The sequence below is a fragment of the Lemur catta genome, chromosome 3, assembly GCF_020740605.2.
Source record: "Lemur catta isolate mLemCat1 chromosome 3, mLemCat1.pri, whole genome shotgun sequence".
Taxonomy (NCBI): domain Eukaryota; kingdom Metazoa; phylum Chordata; class Mammalia; order Primates; family Lemuridae; genus Lemur; species Lemur catta.
The window spans coordinates 34560964-34577527 of NC_059130.1; the positions used below are offsets into that span (position 1 = coordinate 34560964).

Sequence of the window (16564 nt, forward strand, 5' to 3'; positions counted from 1 at the left end):
CGGGGGTGCACACCTGTAGTCCCAGCTTCTTGGAAGGCTGAGGCAGGAGGATTGCTTGAGCCTGGGAGTTTGAGGTTGCATTGAGCTATGATGATGCTACTGCACTCTAACCTGGGTGACAGAGTGAGACTCTGTCTCCAAAAAAAAAAGTTCAAAAGATATGAGCATTTTTGTGAGTTTTAATTGTATCATTAAAAATGCTTTCTAAAATAATTCTTTCCTGCTGCTTATTTTTTAAATTAATTTTTAAGAATCTATAATTTTTTGCATATGGTATAATATTCAGAGGGTACAAAAGTATACATAGTAGAAAAATGTCTCCTTCTACTCTTATTCCTCAGCTAACAACTTCTGCCCCCCGAGAGACACTGTTACCAATTTCTTATGTTTACCCTTCCAGAGAATTGTGCAGGTGCAAGTAAATACATATACACACATATTACACAAAAGGGAACATACTAGATATACTGTTTTCTACATCTTGTATTTTCATTTAAGGTTATATTTTGCTGACCTTAGTTTCCATACCTGATTGAATTTTATGAGTAAGATTTTACCTCCTTTCTTGTTCATTTCATTCTGAGTTTATATTGTCCAGGGGGAAAAAACCTTTATTCAATGTTTTTCAGTTAAAGATATTAAGACAGAGCCTCAGCCACTTTCTCCACCCTCCTCAAGTTGTTCAGTCTCATCTCCTCTGTCAGTGGACTCTTATTCTTCAACTCAGAATGTTCCTGTAAGTAGCCAATCTTTTACAAAGATTTTGGTTATAATGCTATTTTGGAAATATGTATATGGGAGAAGCAGTTAACATTTATTTAGTGCTGCTATGAGCCTTATTATTTCATTACTGAGGAAAATTGATACTGAAGGAAGGGCCTTGTAGATAGCTAGAAAGTTGTTAGTGTCTTTGGTTTTGCTTTCCTTCCCCAGTGTTCTTGCCTCCTTAATTTCATTGTCTCATTGTATTTTGTTTAATTGTATTTTGCCAGTATCCAGTGGTTTTTTTTGTTTGTTTGTTTATTGGCTTACTGTCTTTTCTCCCTGCCTTTCTTCCTCCTCCTCATTAGAATATATATTCTTTAAGGACATGGAAGAATGTAAGATGGTCAGTTTTTTAACTCCTTAGCCATAGAACCTAGAATGGTTACCTTAGTTCAGGGATGCCTAGCACTACCTTTTGAATGGGCTGATGTTTTTACAGAAATCTGGTAGCTTCTTTAGAACACTTCTCCCGATCCAGACAAAAGCCCTGAGTCCAGGAAAAGGAAGTACCTGATTGAAGTCCTTGGAATGGGGAGAGGGAAAATATAAGAATAAAATTCAAACAATATTTTAGTATAATATATCAGCCATAAATTAAGTATCTTTGTTCTGGCAGGGTCCACATTTAATCAATTACTATATCCTGGTGATTCTAATCACCTAATATCTCTAGGATTCATCTTTTCTGCCCCTGCCAGTCCATCATCATCTCACCTGGATTAAGTCAATAGGATTTTAACTGGTTTCTCTGCTTTCCAACTCTGCAAAACCTTTCTTAGTAGAGGAATCTTCAAAGAGAAATCTTTCAGAATCACAAACTTGTCTGAGTCAGTCCTTTGCTTAAATCCTTTTAATAGCTTCCCATTCCCAGGATGCAATTTAAATTCCCAGAGTACTAGGCCCTCCACGATCTGGATCCTGCTTACTCTTCTAGTGTCATTTCTCACTATCCCCTCCTCTCTTCACAGTCCCCTTAGCTTAAACTCTGTGAGAGTTCCTACCTGAGGGGCATCTATGCACTCCACTCATTCAACAACTGTGTCAGGCACTGTTCCAAATGCTGGCAGTGAACAAGAGCAGTGAGATCTCTGCTCTTACAATTTTAGGTTTTTGCACATCTTTCTTTTGCCTAGAATAGCCCCATTTTTTTTCTTCTCTTGGAAAATTCCTCATTCTTTAAGTCCCAGTTCAAAAATTACTTCCTTTGTGAAGCTTTTCACTGTGGTCCCACAATTTCTTGAAATAATTTAATTAAAAAATTTATTTATTTATTTATTTATTTATTTTACAGATAGGGTCTTGCTCTGTCGCCCAGACTAGAGTGCAGTGGCAGGATCATAGCTTACTGCAGCCTCAAACTCCTGGGCTCAAGTGATCCTCCTGCCTCAGCCTCCTGAGTAGCTGGGACTGGTATATACCACCACACCCAGCTATTTTTTTCTTATTTTTTTGTAAAGACAGGATCTTGCTATGTTGCCCAGGCTGCTCGCAAATTCCTGGCCTCAAGTGATCCTCCTGCTTTGGCTTCTCAAAGTGCTAGTATTACAGGCGTGAGGCACTGTGGCTAGCTAAAAATTAATAATGTGTATTCAGAGAAACCTGTTCTGTCTTTGTCCTTCCTATCCTTTCTTACACAAAAGGTAGTAGTATACTGTATACCCTGTTCTGCTAATTTTAGGGTATATAATATTCCTCATGCCTTTCTATGGCTGCTTGGTGTTCCATTGTATGGCTATATGGTACTTCATTCAATGATTTCCTTATTGCGGAACAACAATTTGTGTTATTTTCAGTCTTTTCCAGACTCAAGTAATGCTGTAGTAAGAAGTTGGTATGTAAGTCACTTCATATTTTTGCCAGGTTACCTTTGGGATATATTCCAAGAAGTGGGGTTGCTGACACCAGGGTAAATATATTGTAATTTTGCTAGATATTGCCCAGTTTCCCTCTGTAGGTGTAATATGATACAATTTTGCATTCTCAGCAGCAGTATGTAAGAGAGCCTATTTTCCCATCATCACTCTATAATGTTGAATTTTCTATTTCTTTTAATATAAGTATGGTGAATATCTGTATCTATTCATATGTTTTATATGTTTAAGGCCTACTTACATTTTTTTAAATGAACTGTCAGTTAAAATTTTTGTTCATTTTTTAATAATAATCGAATTGTGTTTGTCTTTTTCTCTTTAGTTTTTTAAGGTGTGGTATTATATACTTGGGTTATTAGTCCCTAGTTTGTGAAATAAGCTGCAAATATTTCTTCCCTAATGTTTCATTTGTCTTTTATCCTTATTTCTGGTGTTTATTTTTCCTAGGTATGCTTTTTTCTATAGCTGGGTTATTGATCTTTTCTTCTATTACTTTTTTTTTGTCACTCAGAGGAATGTTTTCACCACTCAGAGGCTATAAAAGAATTCACTCATATATTTTTTTCTTGTTTTCTTGCTTATATTAATTCTTTGTTTGGAACAATCTTAAATTTACAGAAATGTTGCAAGTGTATTACAAAGAACTTTTTTTCCCCTGAACCATTTGAGAGTAAGTTGCTAACCTGATACCGTATCATCCCCACTTCCTTCAAGCAAGGATATTTCTTATATAGCTACAATACAAGCATCAGAATTAGAAAATAAACATTGATATCATCTAATCTTCAGCTACCATTTAGATTGTGCCAGATGTCCCAGAGGTCTTTTAGACCTGTGGTCCCCAATCCTCAGTCTGTGTACTGGTTGTGGCATGTTAGGAACCAGGCCACAGAGCTCTGCTACATTCCCCCCTACCCCAGGAAAAATTGTCTTCCATGAAAGTTAGGACAGTAGAGGGGTGCACAGCAGGAGGTGAGCAATGGTGAGGAAGCAAAGTTTCATCTGTGTTTATAGCCGCTCCCCATCACTCTCATCACCGCCTGAGCTCTACCTATTACCCTCACTCCCTCCGTGGAAAAATTGTCTTCCGCGAAATTGGCCCTGCTGCCAAAAAGGTTGGGGACCGCTTCTTTAAACTATCAAAAGGATCCAGTTCAGAATCATGCATTGCATTTGATTGTCTTGTCTTTTTAATCTCCTTCAGTCTGAAAAAGTTCTTCATTCATCCTTGACTTTCTTGACCTTGCCACATGTAGAGATTAGAGGTTAGTTATTTTGAAGAATATCCCTCATGTGAGTTTGTCTGATGTTTCCTCATGATTAGATTTGGGTTTTATATTCATGGTAGGAATGTCACAGAAGTGCTGTATCCATCTCATTTTTTTTTTTTTTTTTTGGAGACAGAGTCTTGCTCTGGGTAGAGTGCCGTGGTGCCAGCCTAGCTTATAGCAACCTCAAACTACTGGGCTTAAACAATCCTTCTGCCTCAGCCTCCTGAGTAGTTGGGACTACAGGCATACGCCGCCATGCCCAGCTAATTTTTTCTATATAGTTTTAGTTGTCCAGCTAATTTCTTTCTATTTTTAGTAGACAGGGTCTTGCTCTTGCTCAGGCTGGTCTTGAACTCCTGACCTCAAGCAATCCTCCCGCTGTGGCCTCCCAGAGTGCTAGGATTACAGGCGTGAGCCGCCGTGCCCGGCCCATCTCATTTTCTTTTGATGACACAATTTCAATTTGTCCTATTATTGGTGATGTTCACTTTGATTATTTGATAGGTGGTGTGTGCTAGGCTATTCCACTGTGCAGTTGCTCTTTTTCCATTTGCCATAAATAAGTATTTTGTGAGGAGATACTATAAAACTATGTAAAAATATCCTGTTAACTGTTAAACTTTTTATTTAGTCACTTATTTGTAAATATCAGTATGGGTTCATTGTTTCTTATTTTATTCAACATGTTATAAATTATTTATTCTGATTTTTATATTGTCCTCACTTTGGCCAGTGGGAGTCACTTCACACCAGCTCTTATGTTTTTTTTAACATGTCTCTCTTGGGCTCTGGCATCTGTACATCAGGCTATTCCCCATGTGGATGGCCTTATCACCCTGCTCTGACTCCTCATGCCAGCCTGCCCCCCATGTGAATGCCCTCTCTACCACCCCTGAACTTTGATTCTCCGCCAGGCTGCCTGTCTGCATGGATGATGGTTGTCTTGCTTTAACCCATCTAGTGGCTTAGGATCAAATTATTCAGGAAGGAATATTTTCTAAGTGACTATTAATACATATTTATCATAAGATTTTATTTTTAGTGTTTAGATCTCTGATCCACTTGAAATTATCCTGGTATATGATGTGAGATACAGATCCAATTTTGTGTTTTTCCAAATGCCTACCAAAAGCATTATTCCGGTATCATTTATTAAAAAGTTCATCTTTTTTTCACTGCTTTCAATTGTGTACATGTATTTAAAATTTATGTAAATGGTATTATATTAGATCTCTTTCTATTATTTACTTTTAAAAATCAGCACAATATTTTTAAGATCAATCTATTGCTCTATATACATCAAATCTGTTGCATCTAACTCTGCACAATATTTCAAGTATATGATCAGTACATTTTACCTGCATGACAATGGATATTGTAAAAAATGTTCCTTTGTGGTCCCATGTGAGAATTCCTTTGGGATGTATGTCATGGAGTAGAATTGCTGGGTGGTAGCATGTGCATATATTTAATTTGTTAAGTGCTTCCATGTCACCTTCCAGAATTGCCTTAGTGCTCTGCAGGCCCTTCAGCAGCGTTTGAGGATTCCTGTAACTTGCTTCTCTGCTAGTGCTTGGCATTGTCTGGGTTTCTGATTTTTGCCTCATGGCATAACATTTTTTGTTGCCTGTTTTTGTTTTGTTTTAATTTGCGTTTCTTTGGTTACTGATTGTTTGCAATATTTCTTAACATTCTTACTAGCTTTTTGGACTATTTTTTTCTTTTATAAATCGTTTATTCCTGGTCTTTGTCAATTTTTCTACTGAGTTGTTGTCTTTTTCTTGTTTATTTGCAGGACTTCCTTGTATATTTGTGATATTAAACTCTTGTTGTTGCCTATATCTTTTCCCTGTCTGTTATCTGTTAACTTTGTAGTCTTTATAAATTCTTCATTTTGAATTATTACACTTATCTTTTTTTTACCTTTCTTTTATGGTTTACTTTTGAAGTTGTAAGAAGTCCTTCTATGCTTGTAGGCCACAAAAATATTCCCCTGCATTTTCTTCTATTAACTATATGATTTACCTTTCATATTCAGATTTATTAATACCTTTAGGGTTTGATTTAATAAGTGGTTAAGTAGGGATCTATTAGTAGTTTTAATTTTCTCTATATAAGTGTGTTTAATAAGTGTTAAGTAGGGATCTATTAGTAGTTTTAATTTTTTCTATATAAGTGAACCAATTTTCCCAATTGTATTATCTTTTGTAATCATTCTATTAAAGAATATTTTATGTCTTTCTGTTTACTCAGATCTTCTTTTATGCCTCTCAGTTAAGTTTTATAGTTTTCTTCATGTAAGTCCTGCACATTTTTAGAAAATTCCTAGCTATTTCATAATTGTTATTGCTATTTTGAGTGAAATATTTATCTTTTATTGTATTTTCTAAGTATTTATACAATATTTTCATAGTCAAATATTTTTTCATTTGATTCTTATGTATGTTCCAAGTAGATAGGATATCACCTTGCAAAAAGGTACTTCTTTCTCTTCTATTTTAATGTTTATTTCTTTAATTTCATTTTCTAAAATAATTGCTAGAATTACAGAAAAAGCAAGTATCTATTTCTTATCCTGACTTTAATGGTAATGCATTTACTGTTTCACCATTAAGTATGACATTGGCTGTATAATTACCCATAGCTTTTTTTTTTAAAATGCTAAGAAAGTATCCCTCTAATTCTTGTTTTCTAGGATTTTGTTGAGGAATACTTGTCGGATTTTATAAAATACCTTTTGAGCATCTAAGGCCGTGAAGATAATAGTTTCCTCCAGTGTTGTTGTCTTGTACTCTTTGGTTTCTTATAAATACTCTACAAGGTTCAAGGTTCATATAGCTCAGGGTCTGGCTACATGCCGAGTAGATGTTAAGGATAAATTAATGAAGCAATTCTCACTGTCACCAAATGAGACTGAGAATGTACATTTCTCCCATATGTTCTGCAGGTCATTTCAATTTTTTCTTATGTTAAAAGAAAGTTTAAATTTACCTTTGTATTTCCTTCTCAGTGAAATTGCTGTTCTTGTCCAGTGTCCATTTTTGGCAAATATTTTCTCCCTATGTATCTTTTGAATTTATGGTCTAGTTTTCATTGTTAAATATTTTAGTTACTATTTGTGCAAATCTGTTTCTTCTTCCTTTATGGATTCTGGGTGTCTTAAGAGGGCCTACAATATTCTGAGAGTAAATAAGTATTCTTCTAAATTTTCTTTTAATAATCTTATAGATTATTTTGAAGATGGTATGAAGTAGAGATTGTGCCTATTCCATTATCGTGTATGCCATCTTTTCTCTCTGAATTGAAATGCTATTTTATCCTATGTTAAGTTTCTTTATTCTAATAAAATGAGATATATTCACTAAATATTAAAAGATTTTTGGAAAATATTAATGTTATTTTTATATATCTCTGTTATTATCAATTCTCCCATTAAATTAAAGAAAGTAGCCCTGCTCCTTTCAGTGTTAGTCTTTCTTTCACAACATTTGGGACAAAGATAGTGTTAATAAATAGAAAAGGATAAAAATAGTTAGAATTATTTTGCTTTTCAGATTCTTTTAAGACTGAATCAAAGATTATGGCAAAGGACATTGGCATTGTAACTGTAGCCTTCTAACGATACTAAATGTTTGTATGACTAGGAACCAAGAAATATATAAAGTTTGTGGGCGGAAATGTAGAAGCAGATCAGTGATTTATATTTTTAATGTAAGAGGATGCCATAGACTTACTCTGCATTTTGAATTATTGTGCCCTTGGTATTGATGGATAATGTTGGTTTATCCATACTCACTTAGTACTTAATAGATAGATATAGTTTCTAATATATCACACCTTTCCCTTGAAGTTGCCTTGAAATATTTTTGGATCTTGTTCCTCTTTCTAAGCAATTTGCTGCTTAAGGATTATACTCTTCTGCATTAATTTTTTATTTTATTTTGCTACAGGAGGAGTTGGATTTATCTTCTAGTTCCCAGATATCTCCCCTTTCTTTATATGGTGAAAGCTGTAATAGTCCCTCTTCAGCAGAGACACTGAAGGAAGATAAGCCTGTCATTGGTCCTAGGAATAAAACTGGTATTACTCCATCTTCTACCTTCTGTTATTTCTATTTTGAAATAGCTTAGGTTTCATTTCTTAAAAGAAAATGTTGGATTAGGCATATATTTATTAAGCTTGCTTACTGTTTTCAAATTATTGGACCTGTATTGTTTATTATGGGTGATTACTGTGGAGAGGAAAGGGAAGAAATAATCTTCAGTTGTCTCTCTCTTTATAGGTGAAAAATACTTTAAAATAGACTCAGACCCCATTATTATCAGGAGAGATTTCAAAGTTTCAGTTAAAGGTACTAAGTGTGAGGGGCATTCAACTATGACGTTTTCCTCCATTAATCTCAATGCTTATTCAGTGTTTTTAGCCATTCTCCTTTACCTGTTCATGTGTCCTCCTTCCCAAACTGCATCTTGATCAAAAAAGATCTCAGTTTAAGGACTTTTGTTTACTTCAGTTAGGTATATGCAGCTTAGCTATGCTTAAACTACTCAGAAGTCAAGATAATACGTAGAGAAAGGTATGTGATAGAATTTCCTTTTTAGGGCTTGCTTAATTGATTTGTGGTTTGTCTGTTTTTTCTAGAAAATGGACTGACTCCAAAGAAAATTCAGGTGAATTCAAAACCTTCAATTCAGCCTAAGCCTTTATTGCTTCCAGCAGCACCCAAGACTCAAACAAACTCCAGCGTTTCAGCGAAAACCATCATTATTCAGACACTACCAACACTTATGACATTGACAAAGCAGCAGCCAATTATCAGTATGCAACCTGCACCCACTAAAGGTACCTGAGTGGAACTTGTATTGTATAATTTGTTTTAATTCAGATTATAATTTCTGAGCACATGCTGTGTGTTAGGAATTGTCCTTGGTTCTGAAGACATTGCAGAGTTGACTAATATGTGGTCCAGTCCTAACTAGGGAGGACATCTATGCATCAGTTGCATCTGATACTTATTTTTTCTTACACTTTTAATTATGAAAACACCTGTCTTCAAGGCTTTTGGTTTCATATAACCACTAGTAATGAAGAAGAAAATCTGGGAAACTTTCTTGATGTCATTTTATTCTGAGATATTTGTGGCTATGAGCTTTTTTTTGTTTTTAAGGAATGGTCAGTATTTAAAATAATTTAGTTCATTTCTTGTCTAATAGGTGTGTTTTAGCAATAGAATCAGGCTTTTAATCTCTGAGGAGGCTGCATGATTTAGTAAACAAGATATTGAACTGGGCATTTGGAGGAGACCTAAACTCTGCCTTCAGCTAGCTAAGAATTTGTGTGTTTCTGTATTTTATCCACCAGATGGCCTCATATACTTGTGATTCTACAAGAAGTTTAGGTCAGCATTAAAAGAAATTAAAGTTTGAGGATTTGGTACTATTCAGATATGGGAATCATTTGCACATGGAGATTTCTTAGGTGGGTTAGTCATCATTGTGCTCATATGTTTACACATTGAGTACAAGAAAACTTGTGCAGCATTCTTTTCTGTGGATTTAGGTTGTTGGCACCAAGTAGGAGTAAGTGTTGATGGGATATGGATTGTAAATAAACACCAGTTACATTTGCTTTTATGGCTGTATTTCCAGTTGTGGCTAGTTTGCTCATTTCTTGGGAGTATAATTTTAATGAGGACAAGGTCATATATTTGATTTCCAGGTACTCTGTTAGCTTTGTTCTCTATTACATGGTCATAGACAATATAACATTGATAAAAAGAAGGACTAGATGAGAGAATGGAGGGATCAGTAAAAATCTATCAGTCAGTCCCTACCAAAAAAAAAAAAAAAAAACAGTTTGAAATACCTGCCCTCTCAGTACAGAATCATAACTATCTTTTTCATGTGAAAAATAGCAATCCTGTAGAATAGGTATTCTTGTGATCTGTAAAAGGGGGTTTAAGGGTTCATGAACTCTTTGAAATAAAATGCAAGATTTAGTGTATGCTCATTTGTGAATATTTCTAGGGATAGTCTCCAAAGCTTTCATCAGGATCTCAAAAGGATCTGTGTATTCCCAAAGGCTAAGAATCTAAACTCGCAAAGAACCTCATTATAGTTCCCATAAGCTATAAAAATACATCTATAAAAAGTTAAAGTGTGACATTAATATGACTAGTATGTAAAGTAGGGGATGTTCCTAAGAATTTGCTATTAGCAGACCATTGGCTATGTTTAAGTGATAAAAGATCTTACCTATAGCAAGAAAACAAATTGTTCTTTTCTGAGTGGATTATCAGTTCCAGAAACCTGAATCATACATTATTTGGAACTTTAGTTCTTTCCCATGGTCTGATATATTTTTTGTGAGCATGTGATAAGCACTGCACTTTGTTTTTATAGTACAATCTAGAGAGGTGGTATTATTATAACATACAGATTTAAGTGTATTCCATTTATTTGAGAAGAGGGAGAGAAAAGAATGGAAATATAAGCAAGGCATTTTACAGTTAATTGATGTCAGGACTATTGAAAAAGAAGAAATAATTCCTAAAGGAATTAAGTTCAAATTCTCTAGCTTGGACTGCAAAACCCACATTCCAAGTGAGAGAATTTGAACTTAACCTGTTTAGTTTTCTAACTTTACATTATAATATCACTCTTTTCTATAAATCTTCATTCTAGCCCAACTAATTGGCATTGCCCCTTGAATTCTCTTGTTTTTCCTAGTTTCTTGGCTCACACTTTTCTACCAGCCTACAACAACTTCCGCCTATTTCTAAGTCCTATATGTCCTTTAAGACTGTTTTGAGTAGTGTAGGTGAAAGATGATGAAACCCTGGAACATCAGTGAAAATGAAACCCAGGATGGAGAGTGGAGATGTTCAAAAACATAGAATCATAGGGGTTGGTAATTGGATGGTGTAGAAGAAGGATGAGGGATAGAAAGGAAGGTATCTAGGATTACTTCTGTATTTCTGTCTTGGAGTTTCTGGGTAGATGGTGGTGTAAATCATTGAAATGAGGGATAGAGGTAAAATAACTTGGCCCCTCGTCACTTAGCTGATAAGAAGTGGAGCTAGAACTTGAGCCCGGGTGGTCTGACTCAGAGTATATGTAATTAATCACTGTACTATATTGCCTCTAAAAGAATAAGATATATAGTCCTTGTTCTCATAAATTCTACCCTTTAATTGGGGAGTTAAATTTATATAAACACTTGAATAACAGTCACTGTGAGAACTAATGAATTAATAATTCATGCAGTGCCCATATGGAAACTATTATTAAACAGAAAAGGAGATTAATAATAATAATAATAAATTACATTTAAGATCTTACTATGTGCCAGACATTCTTCTAAGTACTTAAGTGCACTATTTTATTTAATCCTTATGTCAACTCTGAGGATAGGTGCTAATATCTCCATTATGTAGGTGAGAAAACTAGGCACAAGGACGTTATTTACCCAAAGTTACACAGCTATGATATTTTAGACAAAATAGGCATTCGATAATGTTTGATACATAGTTTTAAATCCTTGAGGAAAGTTGAAAAGAAAGAACTGACCATCAAAATCAGCGAGTCATACATAGTCAAAAGTATCCAACGTTGGATCCAGTCGTGTGTCATTAAAGGGGATTTGCATGTAATGCCAAAGACTATTTTGAGCATGTTGAAATTGCTAAACAGCCTTTTGCTATGTCCCTTTTAACTGTTTCCACACTACAAACAGTATTAACTATGTTCAGCTGCTGCCTATTTAAGGCCCCCAAACAGTCCTTTGCATTATAGTTTGTAGTCTGGTCAGCATTTAGCAAGTCACCATGAGTTTGTTTTTTCACTTGAACACATTGTAACAAATATTTAGTTGTTTCTCCCCATTCTGTCTTGAACTTGAATGTGCCTGGAATATTTACAGGATTCTTTTTTTTTTTTTTTTAATTTCAGCTTATTATGGGGGTACAAAAGTTCAGGTTATGTATATTGCCCATGCCCCCACCCATCCCCCCCGAGTCAGAGCTTCAAGAGGATTCTTGATGTAGATACTGGTTAATTTGAAAATAGATGGGCACTCTGGGATGAAAGGGCTTGGTATACAGTATGGGAAAAAAAGAAAACAGCAATGGCTTGGTAGGACCGTAGCCACGTTGGATACACAGGCCTTGCCATCTCCTCCTCTCTCTGTGACGCAGTTCTCTCAGCAAGGAGATGGTGATAACTGTATGCTGGACAGTACAGATTTGGATTTTTTCTTAATTAATTTAAGAAATATTACAAAGCCCTCTGCATGTGTTACCTGCCAGTGCTTTAAATCTTTAACTAGAGCTAGAAGTAGGATTTTTTTTCTTAGAAGTGACTTAATTCATTATGTTTACCACATCTTCTGTTCTTTGAAATAGTCCGAAAGTTGATTGAACAGTGTTTAATTCATGGGAGTCTTTTTATCCTAATTTTTAAACTCATAGAATGTGGAACATTGCTTCTATAATGCTCTTCTCAAAGTATTGGTTTAAGTCAGTGGTTCTCAGTCTGTAGACAATGGGCCCTGGGTATGGGTGATGGGAGTGGTAGCCTTGTGGCAGTTCCTAAAGCATCTGTAAATCCATATTTGTAGTAAGCATTTTATGCAACCAAATAAATAATTTGTTTCATATATTTTTGTACAGCTGCATTTCAAATTTTTGTAGCTATACTTCTGATTAACAAACTATAAATTCATTTCAAATCATTACTAAATTCTTAATAGCCTTTTCATCATGTATTTTCTCAATCCACAGAATCTGAAAGGACAATCATGATCATCTTTGGTGATCATGATATTTTTTGATATTAAAGAAGCTTTCTTATATTCAGGGTTGGAAACCCTTGGTTTAAGTTTTTACATTATGATGAATATGTCTTTTCCTAGTATCAGATTGTCTGTAATTTCTTACTAAATGTTACTAGAAACTTATTTAGTCATGTGCTATTTACTTTATTATTTTTATTTGCATATTTGGGTTAAGCATATTTATGTCTTCTTAGGAGCCATTTCCCCATTTTATATGTTTTTATTTCATAAAAGAAGTTAGTCGAAGGGAAAATGAGAAGATAAAAATATTTAGTGATCATTTATGCCTAAGTAAATTGTACATATTCCAAATCTATGAAATTATTTTTAGATCTTTCTTCTTACTAATTTACTAACTTACCTGGGATAAAATGCTATTAATTAAATTCTGCTACTTTTAGTGTCCTTTTTGAGGCCATCTGAAACAAAGAGTGTGATTTTATAAAAGTAATCTTTTTTAGCTAAGACAGATGTTCTTAAAAAACAGGTGTTCTGAAGCATTATTTTGATTTTTAGTTTTCCCTGATCCTTTGAAATACTGAGCTGAGTTTTACATAGGTCATATTAAACTGTCTGAAAGCATAATGCCTTCTTTATTAAAGAATAATTATAAATTTATATGGAATTTTAGTTGCCAGTTAATGTAGTACCTTTATTTTGTTAGATAGGCTCAAACAGCTGTGGATATTAGGCAAGGCTTTCAACACCTTATAAAAATCTAGCCAGATCTGAAAGGAAATACTTAGTAGGCAAGTAAAATTTTTAATAGGTTAGTGTTATGAGTGTATAAGTATTCTTTAGGTTAATGATACAAGTTTAGTATACCTTATCTGAGATGCTCGGGCCTAGACGTATTTCAGATTTCAGATTTTTTTGATTTTGGTATCTTTGCATATACATAATGAGATAGCTTGGGGATGGAACCCAAGTCTAAACATAAAATGTATTTATGTTTCATATGCACTTTATACACAAAGCCTGAAGATAATTTCATGCAATGCTTTTAATAATTTTATACACAGAACAAAGTTTTTGTACTTTGAACCATCAGAAAGCAAAGGTGTCACTATCTCAGCCATGCATGTTGACAGTCTGTGGTTGTTTGGCATTACCATCATTCCTGATTGAATTTATGTGCTCCTGATAAGCAATCATTTTCTTACACTTATTTATGCATAAATAATTAACAATAAAACTATGAAATACCATTAATACAGTGAAAAAATAATATGTTCAGGGTAACTAAACAGCACAGTAGAATCACCAGAATACTTGTGTCAACTGTTAGTCAATAACAACAACCATCAATAGCAGGCTTTCAGTCTCTACCTGCAGTGCTGTTTTGATTAAAAGGTTACTGTACGTTGTACTTTTTTAGGTGAGAAGAAACATCAGAAAAGTGGAGTTACCAAAAAGTATGTCCCATAGGGATGAGGAGGCATCCCTCATCCCTGCTGCTTTTTAAAATGTTTCCTCCAGTGTCATCTGCCTCATTAACAATGGTTTTTGTCTTAGAAGTCTCTCTCTCTTTTTTTTTCTTTTTTTGGAGACAGAGTCTCAGTCTGTCACCCCAGCTAGAGTATAGTGGCATCATTATAGCTCACTGCAACCTCAAACTCCTGGGCTCAGGTGATCCTCCTGCCTCAGCCTGTCAGTAGCTGGGACTACAGGCATGCGCCACCACACCTGACTAATTTTTTCTACTTTTTGTAGAGACAGAGTTTTGCTCTTGCTCAGGCTGGTCTCAAACTCCTGAGCTCAAGTGATCCTCCTGCCTCAGCCTCCCAGAGTGCTAGGATTATAGGCGTGAGCCACTGTGCCTGGCCAGAAGTCTCTCCTTGATTTTATAAACTGACATGATCTCTTGATTTTGTTGAGTGCATGCTCCTTTAGTCCTTCAATGAGCCCATCACACATTTTTACCATGTCAGCTGTAGGCACTTTTTCTGCAGTGTTAATGCTTTGTTTACAGTGTAACATCTTCATCATCATTATTACAGGTTGAATATCCCTCATCTGAAATGCCTGGGACCAGAGGTTTGAAATTTTCCACTTGTGGTATCATGCTAGTGCTCAGAAAGTTTTGGATTTTGGATTAGGGATGTTCAACCTGTGTTAATTCTCCTCAGATTACTGTAAATTTAAAATAATGATAAATGTGAAGACTCAGAAAAGATTTGAAGGCCATTGTTTTGGGGGGGAGAGGGTTGGTATTATCTACAGACTATTTTTTGTTTGTTTTAGTATATAATATGACCTTTAATACAGACTATTTTAAATTGCAGATTTATGTTTATTGTGCTTGTTAGCTAAGATTTTATCTCAAGTAGTTTTTAAGATGAAATCCTCCTTTTTCCAGTATTGAATTAATTGAGTCTCTGTTCATATATTTTTGGTATTGTATGTTTTTGTAAATCCTATTAATTTAAAATATTTGGTTCTCCTTGGTCAGTATAAAAGATTTTTATTTATATGACAAATCTTTTTAGCGCTAATAAATTTCAGAGGTTAATTCTTAAGGAAATCTATGTATAATAGCAAACTTCATATGTGTATGGTTGAGAAAGATAAATATGGAAATACATTGTTAGTGCTATCTCAAAGAGAATGAATTTAGTTGGTTTCATTAAAAACATACAACAAAGTCACTGTGAATATATGCTGCTATTTCTCATGTTTTAATTGCTGGTGAAAAAAATCCCTTAATGTTAATCTTACCCATTATATCTGCAGAAGAGACCTAAATGTTAAACTGCTTCCTGTGCCACAATTGTTATGCACCCTCTGATTCCTTTTCCTTTTTTTCTAATGCAGGTCAGACCGTTTTGCTCTCTCAGCCTACTGTGGTACAAGTTCAGGCACCTGGAGTTCTGCCCTCTGCTCAGCCAGTCCTTGCTGTTGCTGGGGGAGTCACACAGCTACCTAATCATGTGGTGAACGTGGTACCGGCTCCTGTGGCAAGTAGCCCAGTGAATGGAAAACTTTCCGTGACTAAGCCTGTCCTGCAAAGTACCATGAGAAGTGTGGGTTCAGATGTAAGTTTTGAAACAGTGCTTTTATTAATGCCTGATTTAAAAAAAACCTCAAAAACACTTTTTGTTGCCTTGTTTTTATTTTTTGAAGTTTGTTATATTACATCAAATAAAAGAGTGTGCTGAAATTGCACATTCAACCTTTGGTGCAAAATTAGGGTAAGGCTTACTTACTATGTTATTATAGAATCTAAGTGAAAATGTTTTGAAAATTTGAAGTGGTTTGATGAAAAGTGAAGTATGCATACTTCACTCTACTGCTTCTTTAGAACACTCTCATTACATTCCTCAAGCCCCAACGTCCCCAAGCCAATCATCCACTAATATTTTACAGATTCTTTCATGTTTCCTGATTGCAATGTTTTTAGCAACTTCCCAGATAATAGTCTGTAGACTACTTTTAAGGCAGGTTTTATACATAACTTCTCCCTTGATTTTTTGAAGGGGTTTCACCACTGCATAATGATGACTTGCTACTCTTAGGAATTCTGTTTCTTAATGATTTTTTGGTACTTTCCCATATTTGCAAACCTTCAAATTTTCTAGCATGTTGTAGGGATTTCTTATAATTTATAAATCACATAGTTTCCTAAGATCTGTCACTCCCTAAAGCCAGTTCCAGTACTTACCAGCTAATTCTTGCTTATTTTCAAAGTGATTTGAAATAGCTCATGTTATGTATTAAATAGTAATTGAACATCATGGTCCTGAATATTAATGAATGTTAAAGAATTAATTTAATAGTGGATTTTCTAAAATTATAATTGCGAAGCAAAGCCTGTATGTTGTTTTA

At 34.8% G+C, this 16564-nt stretch overlaps 1 protein-coding gene across 1 annotated transcript in view; it reads left to right on the plus strand.

Moving 5' to 3' along the window:
• ATF6 (activating transcription factor 6) overlaps positions 1–16564 on the plus strand; it is a 193348-nt gene that overhangs the window by 13052 nt on the left and 163732 nt on the right. Inside the window, exons 5-8 of the mRNA XM_045546533.1 lie at positions 630–736; positions 7858–7987; positions 8549–8749; positions 15554–15774. Of these exons, the coding sequence (XP_045402489.1) occupies positions 630–736; positions 7858–7987; positions 8549–8749; positions 15554–15774 (659 nt within the window). The remainder of the gene's footprint in view (positions 1–629; positions 737–7857; positions 7988–8548; positions 8750–15553; positions 15775–16564) is intronic.